We start from the raw sequence: 12303 nt of genomic DNA, 5'->3' as shown, positions 1-12303 counted from the left end.
ATTAATTTTATTTTTATTTACTATTTGGGGATCGCGGAGCTATGAAGGTTGAGATCGCTGCTGTAGAGTGTAGATTGATGGAAAAAGATAAAGCAATACTTCGACTATCTGTGAAGGGAGTGTGTTCCAGCGAACTTTACAGAATATTGGACCTTATTTAGGTGCTCGAAACGTAAAAGAAACCCAGAAAATTTCACGCGGCCGAACGAGACAATTTTCAATTACCAGTGTTCAGGTGTCAGGCGTATTATCCACTGTTACACTGATGGAGTTTTGTAGACGCTGGATTAACCAACTTCTACTTGTAATTACTCAAAAATAAAGAGAAACACACAAACTACTGAACCTTAAATATCTTTTATTCGATTACTGTAACGAAACTACAATCACAATCAGCACAAAATGTTAGAAGGTACAAGAACATTCGTAAGTATTTACATATAAACACAATTTAACGAATCAGTAAAAAAATAAGTTTTAAACTTAACTTTAAATTTAATATCCTATTCGGGAATGGGAGGAAGATATCGATACACTTTGTCAAATACATTATAAAGTTTAAACCGCTGTTATTAATTTATCACGAAGATCAGAAATGACACTTTCTTGTTGTTCTGCTAAGAAAAGAAACTCTTATAATAAATCTTTTAACTGTATTTAAAATACTTTTTGTACTTACCTCGGCAAGATTCTAGGTCCGAATGAGTGGGCGGGAGGGGGGAAATTGTCGACCCCCTGTGCAAGCGAAGAAGTCAAAAGAACCAAACCTCTATATGTGACCCTTCGCGAGATATAGCCCTCGAAAGTTGCGCCTACGTCACGCGGGTTCGCGGGCAAAAAAGCCGGGTCACGTGACCGAATATTTTTTTTTTCGATTTTTCCGCCTCTCAGTGTTTAAAAAAAGCGTGCCCCCCTTTCCTAGCCCCCCGCTCGCGCCTCTCCCTTCTGTTAGCGCCGCCGCAGCCGTCTTTCCCTCGCATGTGGCCTGCGGGCCAAGTCTCCCGCCTGCAGTCGTCTGGAGTCGCAATCTGTTGCCTGTAAATACAAGTATCTATTATTATTGCACCTCTTACCTGAGCGTGGATTCGAACCCCCGTCCTGGCAGGCGCCGGTCCACTCCCGTACACAACCGCCCGTCAAGTCGCTCTGCCAGAACCTATTCGGAACTCATATTTCAGGCATGCGAGGCCGAGGAACGCACTGCGCATGACTGACCGTCCACGCGGGCCCAACCTCCGCCAGAGATGCAGCGCGCCCGACCACGCGGCCGCACCTAGGCCGCGAAGTTGAAGCGGGCCCCTCGCGCGGCCAATGGCGAGCTGGCCGCTGGTCACGTGACCGCGGCACGGCCTACCAAAGTTTTATAAGCCCGTACGCCGCCTTCGGGCCATTGTTCCTAGTTTCACAACTGTGTACAGGTATGTAGACTATGTTTACAAATTTTTCAGTACAGTAGAGCGCCGTTAACCCGCGGTAATTGGGGTCCAAACTGCCGAAAGCCTTTGAAACGCAATTTTTAGTTGGACTTCCGAAAATTTTCACTTTTAAATTTTGCCCCATTTTTGAGGGTCTCGAAAGTTCTCATATAGTCAATTTGGGGGGTTCGGATCTCGCGAAAGCTCCCCCGTACAGTACACCCATAATTCAATATTTCAGCCGTGGCTTACGTGGTCCGCGGCCGAAGGATTTTATGATAATGCATAAATTACATGAAATGAAGTGAATTACGTTATTCTCGATATTCGTTATTCTAGTTCTTATTCTCGATCTTCGCCATTCTACTTTGAATTTCATTGTAAGTTATTTTCTTTGTTATTGATAAATATAAGACTAATCTTCTATAAATACCTGTTTGAAGTTGTAAGCCAGCATTTAAATATTTAATCTGCGATAGTGCAAAATTGGGAATCCAAGCTCTTTCCGCGGCTTAACGGCGCTCTACTGTATAACACTGATTGTCAAATACTGCAAAGCAGTATTTGGCAATCAGTGTTTTACAGTATTTGGAGTATTTGTATTTGACTTGTATTTGTAGAATGCCATTCAACTGTGATAAATCAGCGTTTCCCGTTGTGGATCCCGACGACATATTTGACAACTTGACCTCGTACGAATTTCGTACCTACCTCCCCACCGAAGAGGACGCCCTGAAATTTTGCCATCTTGTGGGGCTCGTGCCACATCCGGACCTAACCGGTTCCATTCCGCCGTGTCCTCATTGCGGAGGTAAGCATCGCTTGATTCCTGCATGTACAGGAACAGTCAATATTCGCGGGGCAGCGTTTCACTATTGATCTAACCCATTTCAATGTGTTTGTCGTACTTTTTCAGGACCCATGCAAAAGGAACCGGCTCCACCTGAGAGGTTCGGATTCGTCTACCGCTGCGAAAAACTGAAAGAAAAAAGAACAGTTCGACGACGGACAGGCGGCACCGTCCAGAGGGCCGTGTACACCGGTAGCCTGTCTTCCACCCACAATACATTCTTCGAAAGAGTGAAGCTTTCCGCTCAGAAAGTATGATATTACAGTCGATCGCGATAACTTCTCACAGAATCGGCGGTTCCCAGTCCGGTATTTTTCGGTAGCATTCTCTCAGTCAGCCACTCCATACCAATGTTAGCAGTCGAATCATTCACTTAGAAAGTCACCTTTGTAATTATTTGCGACTTATTTTCATTTAAAACATGCAAAAGAACAGTTCGATTTCGCTAAAAACAGTTTTACAAGTCCCAGAAAAGCAAGTTAGAAAAACGATGAAAGCAGACTTTCTATTCTTCTTACGTTCGAATTGTAAAATAGACGAAAAAATGCCATTTTACAATTAAATCGTAAGAAGAGTTGTACGAGTTCCTGGAGCCCTGCTAACCGAAAAGTACTGTCTGTTGTCTATCACACGACATTCCGCATTTCTGTAATTTGATCGTGCCGATTACGATGCCATATGTATAACAGATGTGTTTTCTTTGTATTTTACAGGTACTAATGGTAATATATTCGTGGGTCAAGCAGGAGCCGGTCACCCTCGCCGCACAGGAATGCAACGTGGCCCTCGCAACAGCGGTAGACTGGTACAACTTCTGCCGGGAAGTTGCGGAAGTTTTCGTCTCCCATCAGCAGAACATCCAGCTTGGCGGTGAAGGAATGCACGTCGAGGTGACTGTCGACACACGTTTCTGACTTTGCCGAAATGCCTATGTCTATATTAAATATATATGAATGTGCTTTCTTTTCAGATCGACGAGACCTTCACCCGGAGGCGAAAATACAACCGCGGCCGCGTAGGTGTAGGCACCCAAATAACGTTATTTGGTGCCTACTGTCGGGAAACACGAGAGCTGATGTACTGGCATGTAAGTAGTAGCGAAACATTATTTCCTTTTATTCTTTACTTATCGTGGAAGGCGCACAGTCCGACTGACATTGGTGCAGTTTTGACGCGTTCGATTATATTTTGTCGTAAAGCCTGAAAGAGATTGGGTTCTAAATGAATTTCGTACTGGTCGTTCTCCCATATTAGTTGCTACTGATGTAGCAGCACGAGGATTGGAGGCACACTGTAATGATTGGCAATAATATAAGTCGTGCCTCTGAACCAGGAAATTTGGGTGATACCATCCTTCCCATGCGGGGTGGTCGACAAATCCACCTCCTGTGGGATCTTGGCCGTGTTCTATGAGGAGATAGCTTGCTTCGTGAGTCCCTCTTTAACAGTAATAAAGCGAAAGTCATGTCATCCCCATCCTTCTCGAACGTCCTGTGGGGTTAAAGGGTTTTACCTGTGGTTGGTGCGACTGCTAGGCATAACAGCTGCTTGAGAAAACTTTTGTACGTCTTCGAACTTTTATCTCCAGTTATTGTAACAAAAATAATATCAATGCAGCTGAGGCAATGAGCTTGCAATCAAAGACTGTCGATACGTTCACAACGAGGATTCTGGATAGGTAGGAATAAAAGTTTGGGATGGGCTCCGCAAGCATCTTGCCTATCTTGCCGTGGCAGCTTGGGGCTCTCAGTATATAAAACTGCTGGAATTTACCTCAAGCCTTGACCATCCACGGTGCTGTGCTGGATTTATTGAAAGAAGTCAACCACAGGTAACTGATTAGTGTCTATTTCTTAATATATTTCATATTTTTCTTTAATTTTTTATTTCATTTTATGGAGAAAAAACAAGTCATTTCAAAATGTTTTGTCATTATATATTTTTAGTAATAAGGAGATTTAAAAAAAACAAATGCATTTAAAGCGTTACCTTGTTTTAAAAAAAATATATAATTTTATTATTTATTATGTAGATGAATTAACTTGTAATGTATAAATACCTTTATACTAAAATTAAAATTTTTAAAGTATGTTTTATTGGTTTGGTTTGAGTTAAACTTTTTAATGTTAACTTTAATTGTCCACTATTATTGAGGCAAATTTGATGACGTTATATGTTGTAAAAGTTTACGAATTACGTTTTGGATTTTTATCATAAAATTACAAAAATATAAAAATTAGGTTTCTATCGTTTATAATAAAAATTCAAAACTACTACAAATTTGCTGAATCAACTAATAATGACTAATTAATATATTCTCAGATATATGTCAATAATTATAATATTTTTATTCTGATGTGTATATACAGTAAAGTATGTTTAGTTTATTAGGCATGCTTGATTTTCTTCCGGTGAAACGGTAGATTTGGTATCGTATGTTAGTTTAAATCTACCGGTTTTAATAAAAATATTAAAATTACAATGTTATGAAACGTTATTTGCCCTATTAAGAATATCTTATATTTGTGAAAAAAGTTAATACTTGACAATCTCTTTGTCCTCCAAATAAATAAGCAATGGTTGTGTGTGTTGTCATACTGATTGTAATGAATATAACAATTATATTTACTTGTACAACCTAATTTCACATCAATCATTTTATGTCCCGCTAGTTTGTGTTCTAACATTATCTTATTTTTTTTTTATAATTCTTTCATCAATTCTTTAACTCTCTAAGTATAAAATCGAAAAGTCTTATTTTTAAAATAAATAAATGAATTTTAAACAACTTTGAAATTTGTGCAGATGTTTAGCATGCACATCCTTATGTTTGTTTATAATTAATGAGTTTATCTTATTCTGTTAATAGTGAGGTTGAGGCCGAAGTTTTGGGCATGAAGATGTGTGTGTCGGACGTTTGGCGCCGCCATCCTGTCGGCCTAGAGGTTTGACAGTGGCATTTGGAAAGTCAGTGGAATCATGCTCGACATTCCAAATGTCATTGTCGGGCTTCTATGCTTGCGGGAGGGCGACGCCGAACGTCCGACGTGCACGTTTTCGTGTTTAAAGCTTTGGCCTCAACCTCGCTAATGTTAACGTTTGCTGTTGATAATTGTACTCATATAATTCAAAAATCTTTTAGTTTATATATAAATGCCATAACCAAAGTGCTGTTGCACTGAAATGAGATTCTGTTGTCCATCGTTATCTCAGAAATAATATAGTAATGAAAATTAGAGTTTTCAATATACTGTTATATGCGATGATGATACTTCATACAATTTGAATTTCCAAAATTGCATTTTGGTCACCTTTCATACTCTTTAGATATAATTTGATAAGCTGTAATAATTTGTGTAGGTCTTCCATACATTCGATACTATAATTTTAAATAATTAAATCAGAACATTATCAGCATGACTGAACAAATGATGAAAGTATTATTAATTAAGCATCATTAACTATAAAAATTCATAAGATGATGATGATATACAGATCAACAAATTATGTAGTATAATGTAACTATGAATCTTAGCGCTGCATGTTATAAATTAATCAGATTTTCTAATTTTATATACTGAGCCTTTCAAAAAGAATTCTACCGTTTTTAAATTATTGGAATTACGTTAATTGTTATCCGAGAACATTGTACTATACGAGGTCTGTCCTAAAAGTAAGCGTACTGATTTTTTATTTAATGACTGTGCACCTTAACACATCATTAATTGGTATTTTCATGTTGCTAGATATCTTAGCAGCATGTCTAGACCTGTTTCAAGTTGATTGGTTAAGTCAAATGTGCACAATCTCTGTGTAAGATAATGTTTTAACACATCATTATGTTTGAAATGGAGAAAAATCTTGAACAACGTTACACTAGTAAGTTTTGTGTGAAACTGAAGACATCCGCAACTGAGACATTTGCAGATTTAACCAAAGCTTATGGAGATGTCACTTGGTGTGGAGATGTTATGGAGATGTCATCAAGAAACATGGTGTCCATGTGACACAAAGATCCAGGGTAAACACTACGCTTATCAATTTTTTGATAGTCATGGAATTGTGCACAAAGAATTTTTGGTTAATGTTACCTATGGTTCCAAGATGGCGGGTTGTCTCTGATTCCAGCAAATAGAAGAAGGGAAACAGTGGGGACACACGTTCTAGCCTGGCCTAACCTATTCTAACAAATTACCATAATTATTACCAACAAAATTATTAGAATAGGTTAGGTTAGGTTAGAATGTGCGTCTCCACTGTTTCCTTGCTGGAATCAGACGAGCCGCCATCTTGGAACCATAGGTAACATTAACCAAATTTTTACCTTCAGACAGACAGTTAATCAGGCCTTCTACAGAGATGTCTTGGAATTACTTCTTGGAATATTTTGTCGTATTCTTTCAGGTGGACAACAAAAGCAGAAGAGTTCTGTGGAGCCACATGCTCAGATACATCGCTCCAAAAACTACCATCATTTCTGACAGCGCGGCCCAGTATCGCGGTTGTGCGGCTTTTTTGGGCTTCTCTGGACATAAGATCGTCAATCACAGCCAGCGGGGTCCCAGGAGGTAAGAAGCAGAAACCTGTTCTATGTGCTAATTGAAAGAAATAAACGGGCATTATGGAGAAGCGACATTTATCTGTTTCTTTTTGTAGATTTGTAGACACGGATGACCCGGAGGCCCACACTCAGAACATCGAGTGCAGAAATCGCTGGCTGAAGAAGTCCATCAAGTCGCTCCGCACGGACAGGAGCCTGCAAAGCTACACCTGCACGTACGTGTACAGGACGCGGTTCCTGTTCCAGTGGCCAACAACATCGGCCAAATTCCGGCAGTTTCTACGGGACATCGTGGCCGTCTACCCGGGCCCCGGTCGCCAGGGTCTGCAACTCCAGACGATCGGTGTGCCCGTGGATGAACATCTGCCGCCAGACGTGCCCTATTTCGATGTTCCCGTGCACGAGGGCGACGAAGAAGAACGGCAGGGGGATGACGAGCGCCCAGTGAGTAGTGCAGTCTGTGTATAGTGCGCGCTGACCAAAGGATACTTCTTTGTGAATGTGAAACCTGGATTATGTGATTTTTCAGACAACATCGGGCGCCACCACCACCACCTTCGTCATCGACCCCCAGGACCTAGCCGAGGCGGGGACCAGCGGCCTCACCCCGTCCTCACCTACAGAACATCAGGAACAGACTAGGCGTCGCCAGGTAGTGAGAGGAGGACGTCGCGGGAGAAGCTAGGGGAGACGCTGTTAAAAGTGAGTGCAGAATCTGTTTTCTTGCCCTTTTCTATCTGTAGTTAGAATGTGTTAGAGACAGCGAAATAAAAGCAGCGCGATCGGGTTTAGATCGAAGCTGAATAGAAGCGCGATCAGGTTTAGATCGAAACGGAACAGAAGACATCTGATGTTCGAAAAGCATTGCTCTTTGCAGCTTTGAGTGTTAACGCAAGGAAAACTTTTTATGCCGAGAATTTCGTTAAAGGGTTGCCCGATGTTGTTTGGCTGGAATGGGTGCGTCATCTGAACGTCCATTCCAGCTGAACAATATCAAGCAAGCCTTTTAACCAAGAAGAAGAATGCCCAGCGAACAGTGAAGCTTGTGTGTGTGTGTGTGTGCATATATATAGTGCTCGTTACCGAAAGATACTTGTATGCGAAACCTGGATTATATGCGATTGTTCGGACACCATCTTCGTCGTCGTCGATCTCCGGGACATAGCCGAGGAGGAGGCGGTGACCTCACCCCGTTCTACACAAGATCGGAAACAGGCTAGACGTCGTCATGTACCGAGAGGAGGAGACTCTGTCGAAGGTGAGTACATGAACTGTTTTCTTGGCCTTTTCGGCAGTTAGAGCGTGTTAGAGATAGCTCGAAATAGAAGAAGCGCTCTCTGTTTACGTAGGAGAGGCATTGGAGAAAGCGTTGCCTAATTCGTCTTGTTAATCGGGCTTTTCTTTGGTCGTTGTCAACGAGTGTCGTTAGAATAGGGCTTCATTTGGGCAAGACTGCCGTTAAACGCCCGACAGAATTCGCGAAGAGAGCGGCGAGTTCCGACGGCGCTCCCTGGAAGTGGCGGTGGAGAGGTGGCACCCTCGTGTTTAGGGGTTTTTAAAAGTCTCTAGTTAGTTGTAACAAAAAGCGTTCGAAACAGAAATTTTAGTTGTACTTCTGAAAATTTTCACGTTTAAATTTTACCCCATTTTTGAGGGTCTCGAAAAGTTCACATATAGTCATTTTGAGGGGCCTGTATCTCGGGAAGGGTCGCCCGTACACCCATGGTTTATTAGACTTTTTTGTTCCTATCAGTATTCTCTACAGCTCTGTTAAAGTCCCAACCTTCTCATTCGGACCTAGAATTGTACCCTTACCTCCATAAATTAATAATTGCTTCATGTTAAAATGAATTCGGAAAGATATCTTTAAATTTTCTAGTTATTTTTAAAATATGTATGTACTAGTACAACTGCTGTAATTCTCTAGTTTTTATTTTAAAAAAAATCACAGTAAAAGGAACCGAGCATGAGGACATCGTGCGCGTGCAAAGAATTAGATACTAGTTTTAAAATAACTAACTTCTTTATAATCTTCGGCTATATAAAGATAAATTATTAAGTTTACAATTTAAACTAAATTGTGATGAATGGATGGATAAACCAATGCAAGTCCAATCCGCCTAGAAGACGCCTCCCAGAAATATTTTCTATGAGAAACTAGCATCTGAATATGAAGAAAACCCAGAAAACTCCACGCGCAAAACCAACGAACTGATAGCATGGAGTTTCCAGGAGTTTTCTTTACGTGTCTAACACCTAAATAGGTACCAGTTCCCTCCAGAAATCCTCTGGGAGGCACTCCCTGGTAGATCTTAAGTGTCATTGCTTTATTCTATCAATTTAATTCAGGCTCAAACACAAGACCATCAACCTGTGTTGAATGGTTTTAATTAATACAAAACTTTTGAAATAATAATTAACTTTTGTAGTTTTTAAAATCGTTATCATGCCTCGAACAATGCAACATATAACAAGGAATGAAAGCTGTTAGCACGTGCATATTGTCACTTATTTTAATGATTTAATAATATAAAATAATTACCCTTTCTCTTTTTTGTTTCCGAATAGCACGAGGAAGTGGATGGTTATATAACCAATTTGTACAAATCATCATCTTTCTCTGATATAGCATTCTAAAGTATTTCACTTCTTTCCTACATTCCTCACTTATTGGAACCTAATACAGAGAAAACTCTTCAATTTAATTAAAATAAAATACTCATTTTAATCGAAATTCTTACCATTGTGTCCACTTTATGCAAATTACATTCATTTTGTTTCATGTAGCAACTCTTACCAACTATTCCAACTCTTGAAGCTTTTAATCCAAATAAATACATCTGTACCATTATGCAGTGTACGCAGTCCCATATTCCAGATTGAAACCTAAAACAATCTCCACTACGCGGACACGATGACACTTTTCTAGAAATGACAAAATGTAAGAAGAACTTTATGCAAACTTTACAAGTAACATTGCCGTAATAATCGTTCCATCCTTGTGGAAAATCGCAAATAACACATTTAACTCCGAACGAATCTGCAAAAAAGTAAAATTTCGTGAAATATTTTACGAAATTTGTTTAAAATAATGAATGTTTTACCTGTACTAAACTTCAATGCTTGAATCTGTTCAACGGTAGTCATTAATATAATGTTAATTTATCAATAAATGTAAATAACACAAACTCCTTCCCAATTTCGAATCGTAAATGTAGCTCATTTGCATAATTGTTTATAACTCTTACAAATTTTAATATAAAGGGCGTCTAGATAACAAGCAGTTATACAACCAATAGCATACTTCATTTCATATTAAATTGATCACGCGATTGGTCAGCTTACTTAGCTTATTGTCACTTACTATCATTTTTAAACCAATTTCTAGTATTATCCATATTTCTTTTTTATACTTAATAACGGAATGTTGCTTTATAGTATTTTTAAAACACTTTTATAATTTTTTAATTGATTTTAATAAAATTAAAACTGTAATGAAACTATGAGTAATTGTATTTAATTTGAAATTATTTTTCCTAATTTTTAATATATTTATTTGATGATAATTAATTTATATGTAATTAAATCTATTTTAATTTAATTAATAACTCTATGTAATTTGGTATAAATTTTAAGTTTTTAATGAGTAATATTCAGTTATTGAAACGAAAACAGACATGGAAGTGCATGCCGATATTGAAGAGACATCTACTACTCATAAAACCTTGCCGAAATGACAGTTATGAATTATGAATACTTAGTACTACATATATTACAGTGGTGTGCCGTGACATTTGATGATAGGGAAGCTGTGTTTCTGTAAGAAGCCGACTTCCAGGGGCAATCAGTTAATTGCGCGTCAGTGATGGTCTAGGGCAGTGGTTCTTAACCTTTTTATACTCGCAGCCGACCAAATATTTCATAATTTTTTGTGACCCTCATTTTTAAGTAATAATGTATATTTGATAATTTATCTGTAATAAATTGATTTTTTTAATTATTGCTTTATTTTTTTTATAAAATAAATGTAAATCATAACTTTATTATTTCATTTTCTATTTAAATAACATTCAAACTTCACAATTAAGCATAAAAACTCATTTATTTTTAACAAAAAATAAAATAAACAATTAAAAATTCATAGAAAAAACAAAAAATATTCGAAAATAATTTAACGAGATTTCTTGTGATTTTGTAATTCCTTGAACTTTATTCTTACGAACTCATATTTGATATAATCACGATCGTATTTTCTAATTTTAATGTTACTTAATTTTATACCTTTAGTTTAGGACTTGTGTTTTTTTTTCCGTTGCGTTTTTCACTGTATCATCGTCGGAACTTTCACTAGTATTTTCTTCAGTATATTTTGTTTTTGAAGGTCCCGGTCCGTGATTACTTACATTAAAAAAATTTTCTAATGTTTTTTTCTGTTTTTTGCTCATTTTTGTGGGTTAATTATAAATAATTAAATCTAAACACACAATATAAGAAAGAAATGCACTATTATTAGATCCAAAGCCGATGCTAAAACTAAACTAAAACACCCACAACTTGTCGTAAAGATTTTGCATATCTTTTGCAAAAATATTTAAATTTTCAAAGCCTACTATTTTTCCTAATTATTTTTAAAATACTAGGCATTAATAGTTTCTTGGAATTGTTTTAGAATAAAAGAAGTAAATACTGCGGTGTAAGTAGCATATTTGCATTTATTTCTTCTGTACTAACAAAGTTGTATGTAGGAAGAAATAAAAAACAAATAAAAAAAACTAAATAGGAAAACTTTATCTTTCTTATTTCACTCTTCAATACGATATTCGGTTATACATCAATTTTCTTTTTATTATATTTCGAAGGAAATTTTGCATAATTTGGCGGCCCCCGGCAAACTTCTTACGGACCCCCAGGGGGCCGCGGCCCCTGTTAAGAATTACTGGTTTAAGGTCCATTCGTATTCATCTGTTCGATAAGCCAGTAAAAACTGTAGACTTTTCTAAAAGTATTTTTAATATCACAATTACATTCTGAATCGCTAGCCACGATATAAGGACTAAAATTAAAGATAAATTATAATAACTTACTCGGTGAAATAAAATTGCGATGGATATACATACCTGGTACAATATATTGTTCAATTGTATTAATATACTTTTAAAAAAAATTATAATTAAAATATAGCTTTGTAAAGAAACGTACAGTACATAAAAATAACATAAAATATTCTTTACTTTTAAAATTTTAAAACAATCTACTTAGTCAAATAACTCGATACGAGTAGCTAATGGATGGAATCAGAGACTGTCCAAGTAGGTATGTAGTGTGTGCGTGCCAAATCCCGAAGGTGCCGATACCGGTCAATGTCAAATGCCTCTTTTGTCGCATCACTAGTATATCTCAAAGGACGCCACAGGGCTGTTGTAAATTTTAAACGTTTCTCACCATAGCTGTAAAAATCTAACTATGTTAAATTTAAT

At 37.6% G+C, this 12303-nt stretch overlaps 2 protein-coding genes across 2 annotated transcripts; one reads left to right on the top strand and one right to left on the bottom strand.

The window, feature by feature from the left end:
* The first annotated feature begins 2936 nt into the window (after window positions 1–2936).
* Window positions 2937–7511, top strand: LOC136972123 (uncharacterized). Its single transcript, XM_067266672.1, has 5 exons — window positions 2937–3155; window positions 3236–3352; window positions 6670–6833; window positions 6922–7270; window positions 7356–7511. Exons 1-5 carry the CDS (start codon window positions 2955–2957, stop codon window positions 7509–7511), a joined length of 987 nt encoding a protein of 328 aa, XP_067122773.1. The 5' UTR covers window positions 2937–2954.
* Window positions 7512–8761: 1250 nt separating this feature from the next.
* On the bottom strand, window positions 8762–9980 carry LOC136972122 (uncharacterized). The gene is made up of 4 exons (XM_067266671.1): window positions 9931–9980; window positions 9568–9866; window positions 9369–9503; window positions 8762–8863 (listed from the first exon to the last, which is right to left on the bottom strand). Exons 1-4 carry the CDS (start codon window positions 9971–9973, stop codon window positions 8762–8764), a joined length of 579 nt encoding a protein of 192 aa, XP_067122772.1. The 5' UTR covers window positions 9974–9980.
* Window positions 9981–12303: the final 2323 nt, after the last annotated feature.

This window comes from Centruroides vittatus, unplaced genomic scaffold (genome assembly GCF_030686945.1).
Source record: "Centruroides vittatus isolate TY-2023 unplaced genomic scaffold, ASM3068694v2 contig_281, whole genome shotgun sequence".
NCBI lineage: Eukaryota > Metazoa > Arthropoda > Arachnida > Scorpiones > Buthidae > Centruroides > Centruroides vittatus.
This window is presented reverse-complemented; position numbering and strand designations above follow the sequence as displayed.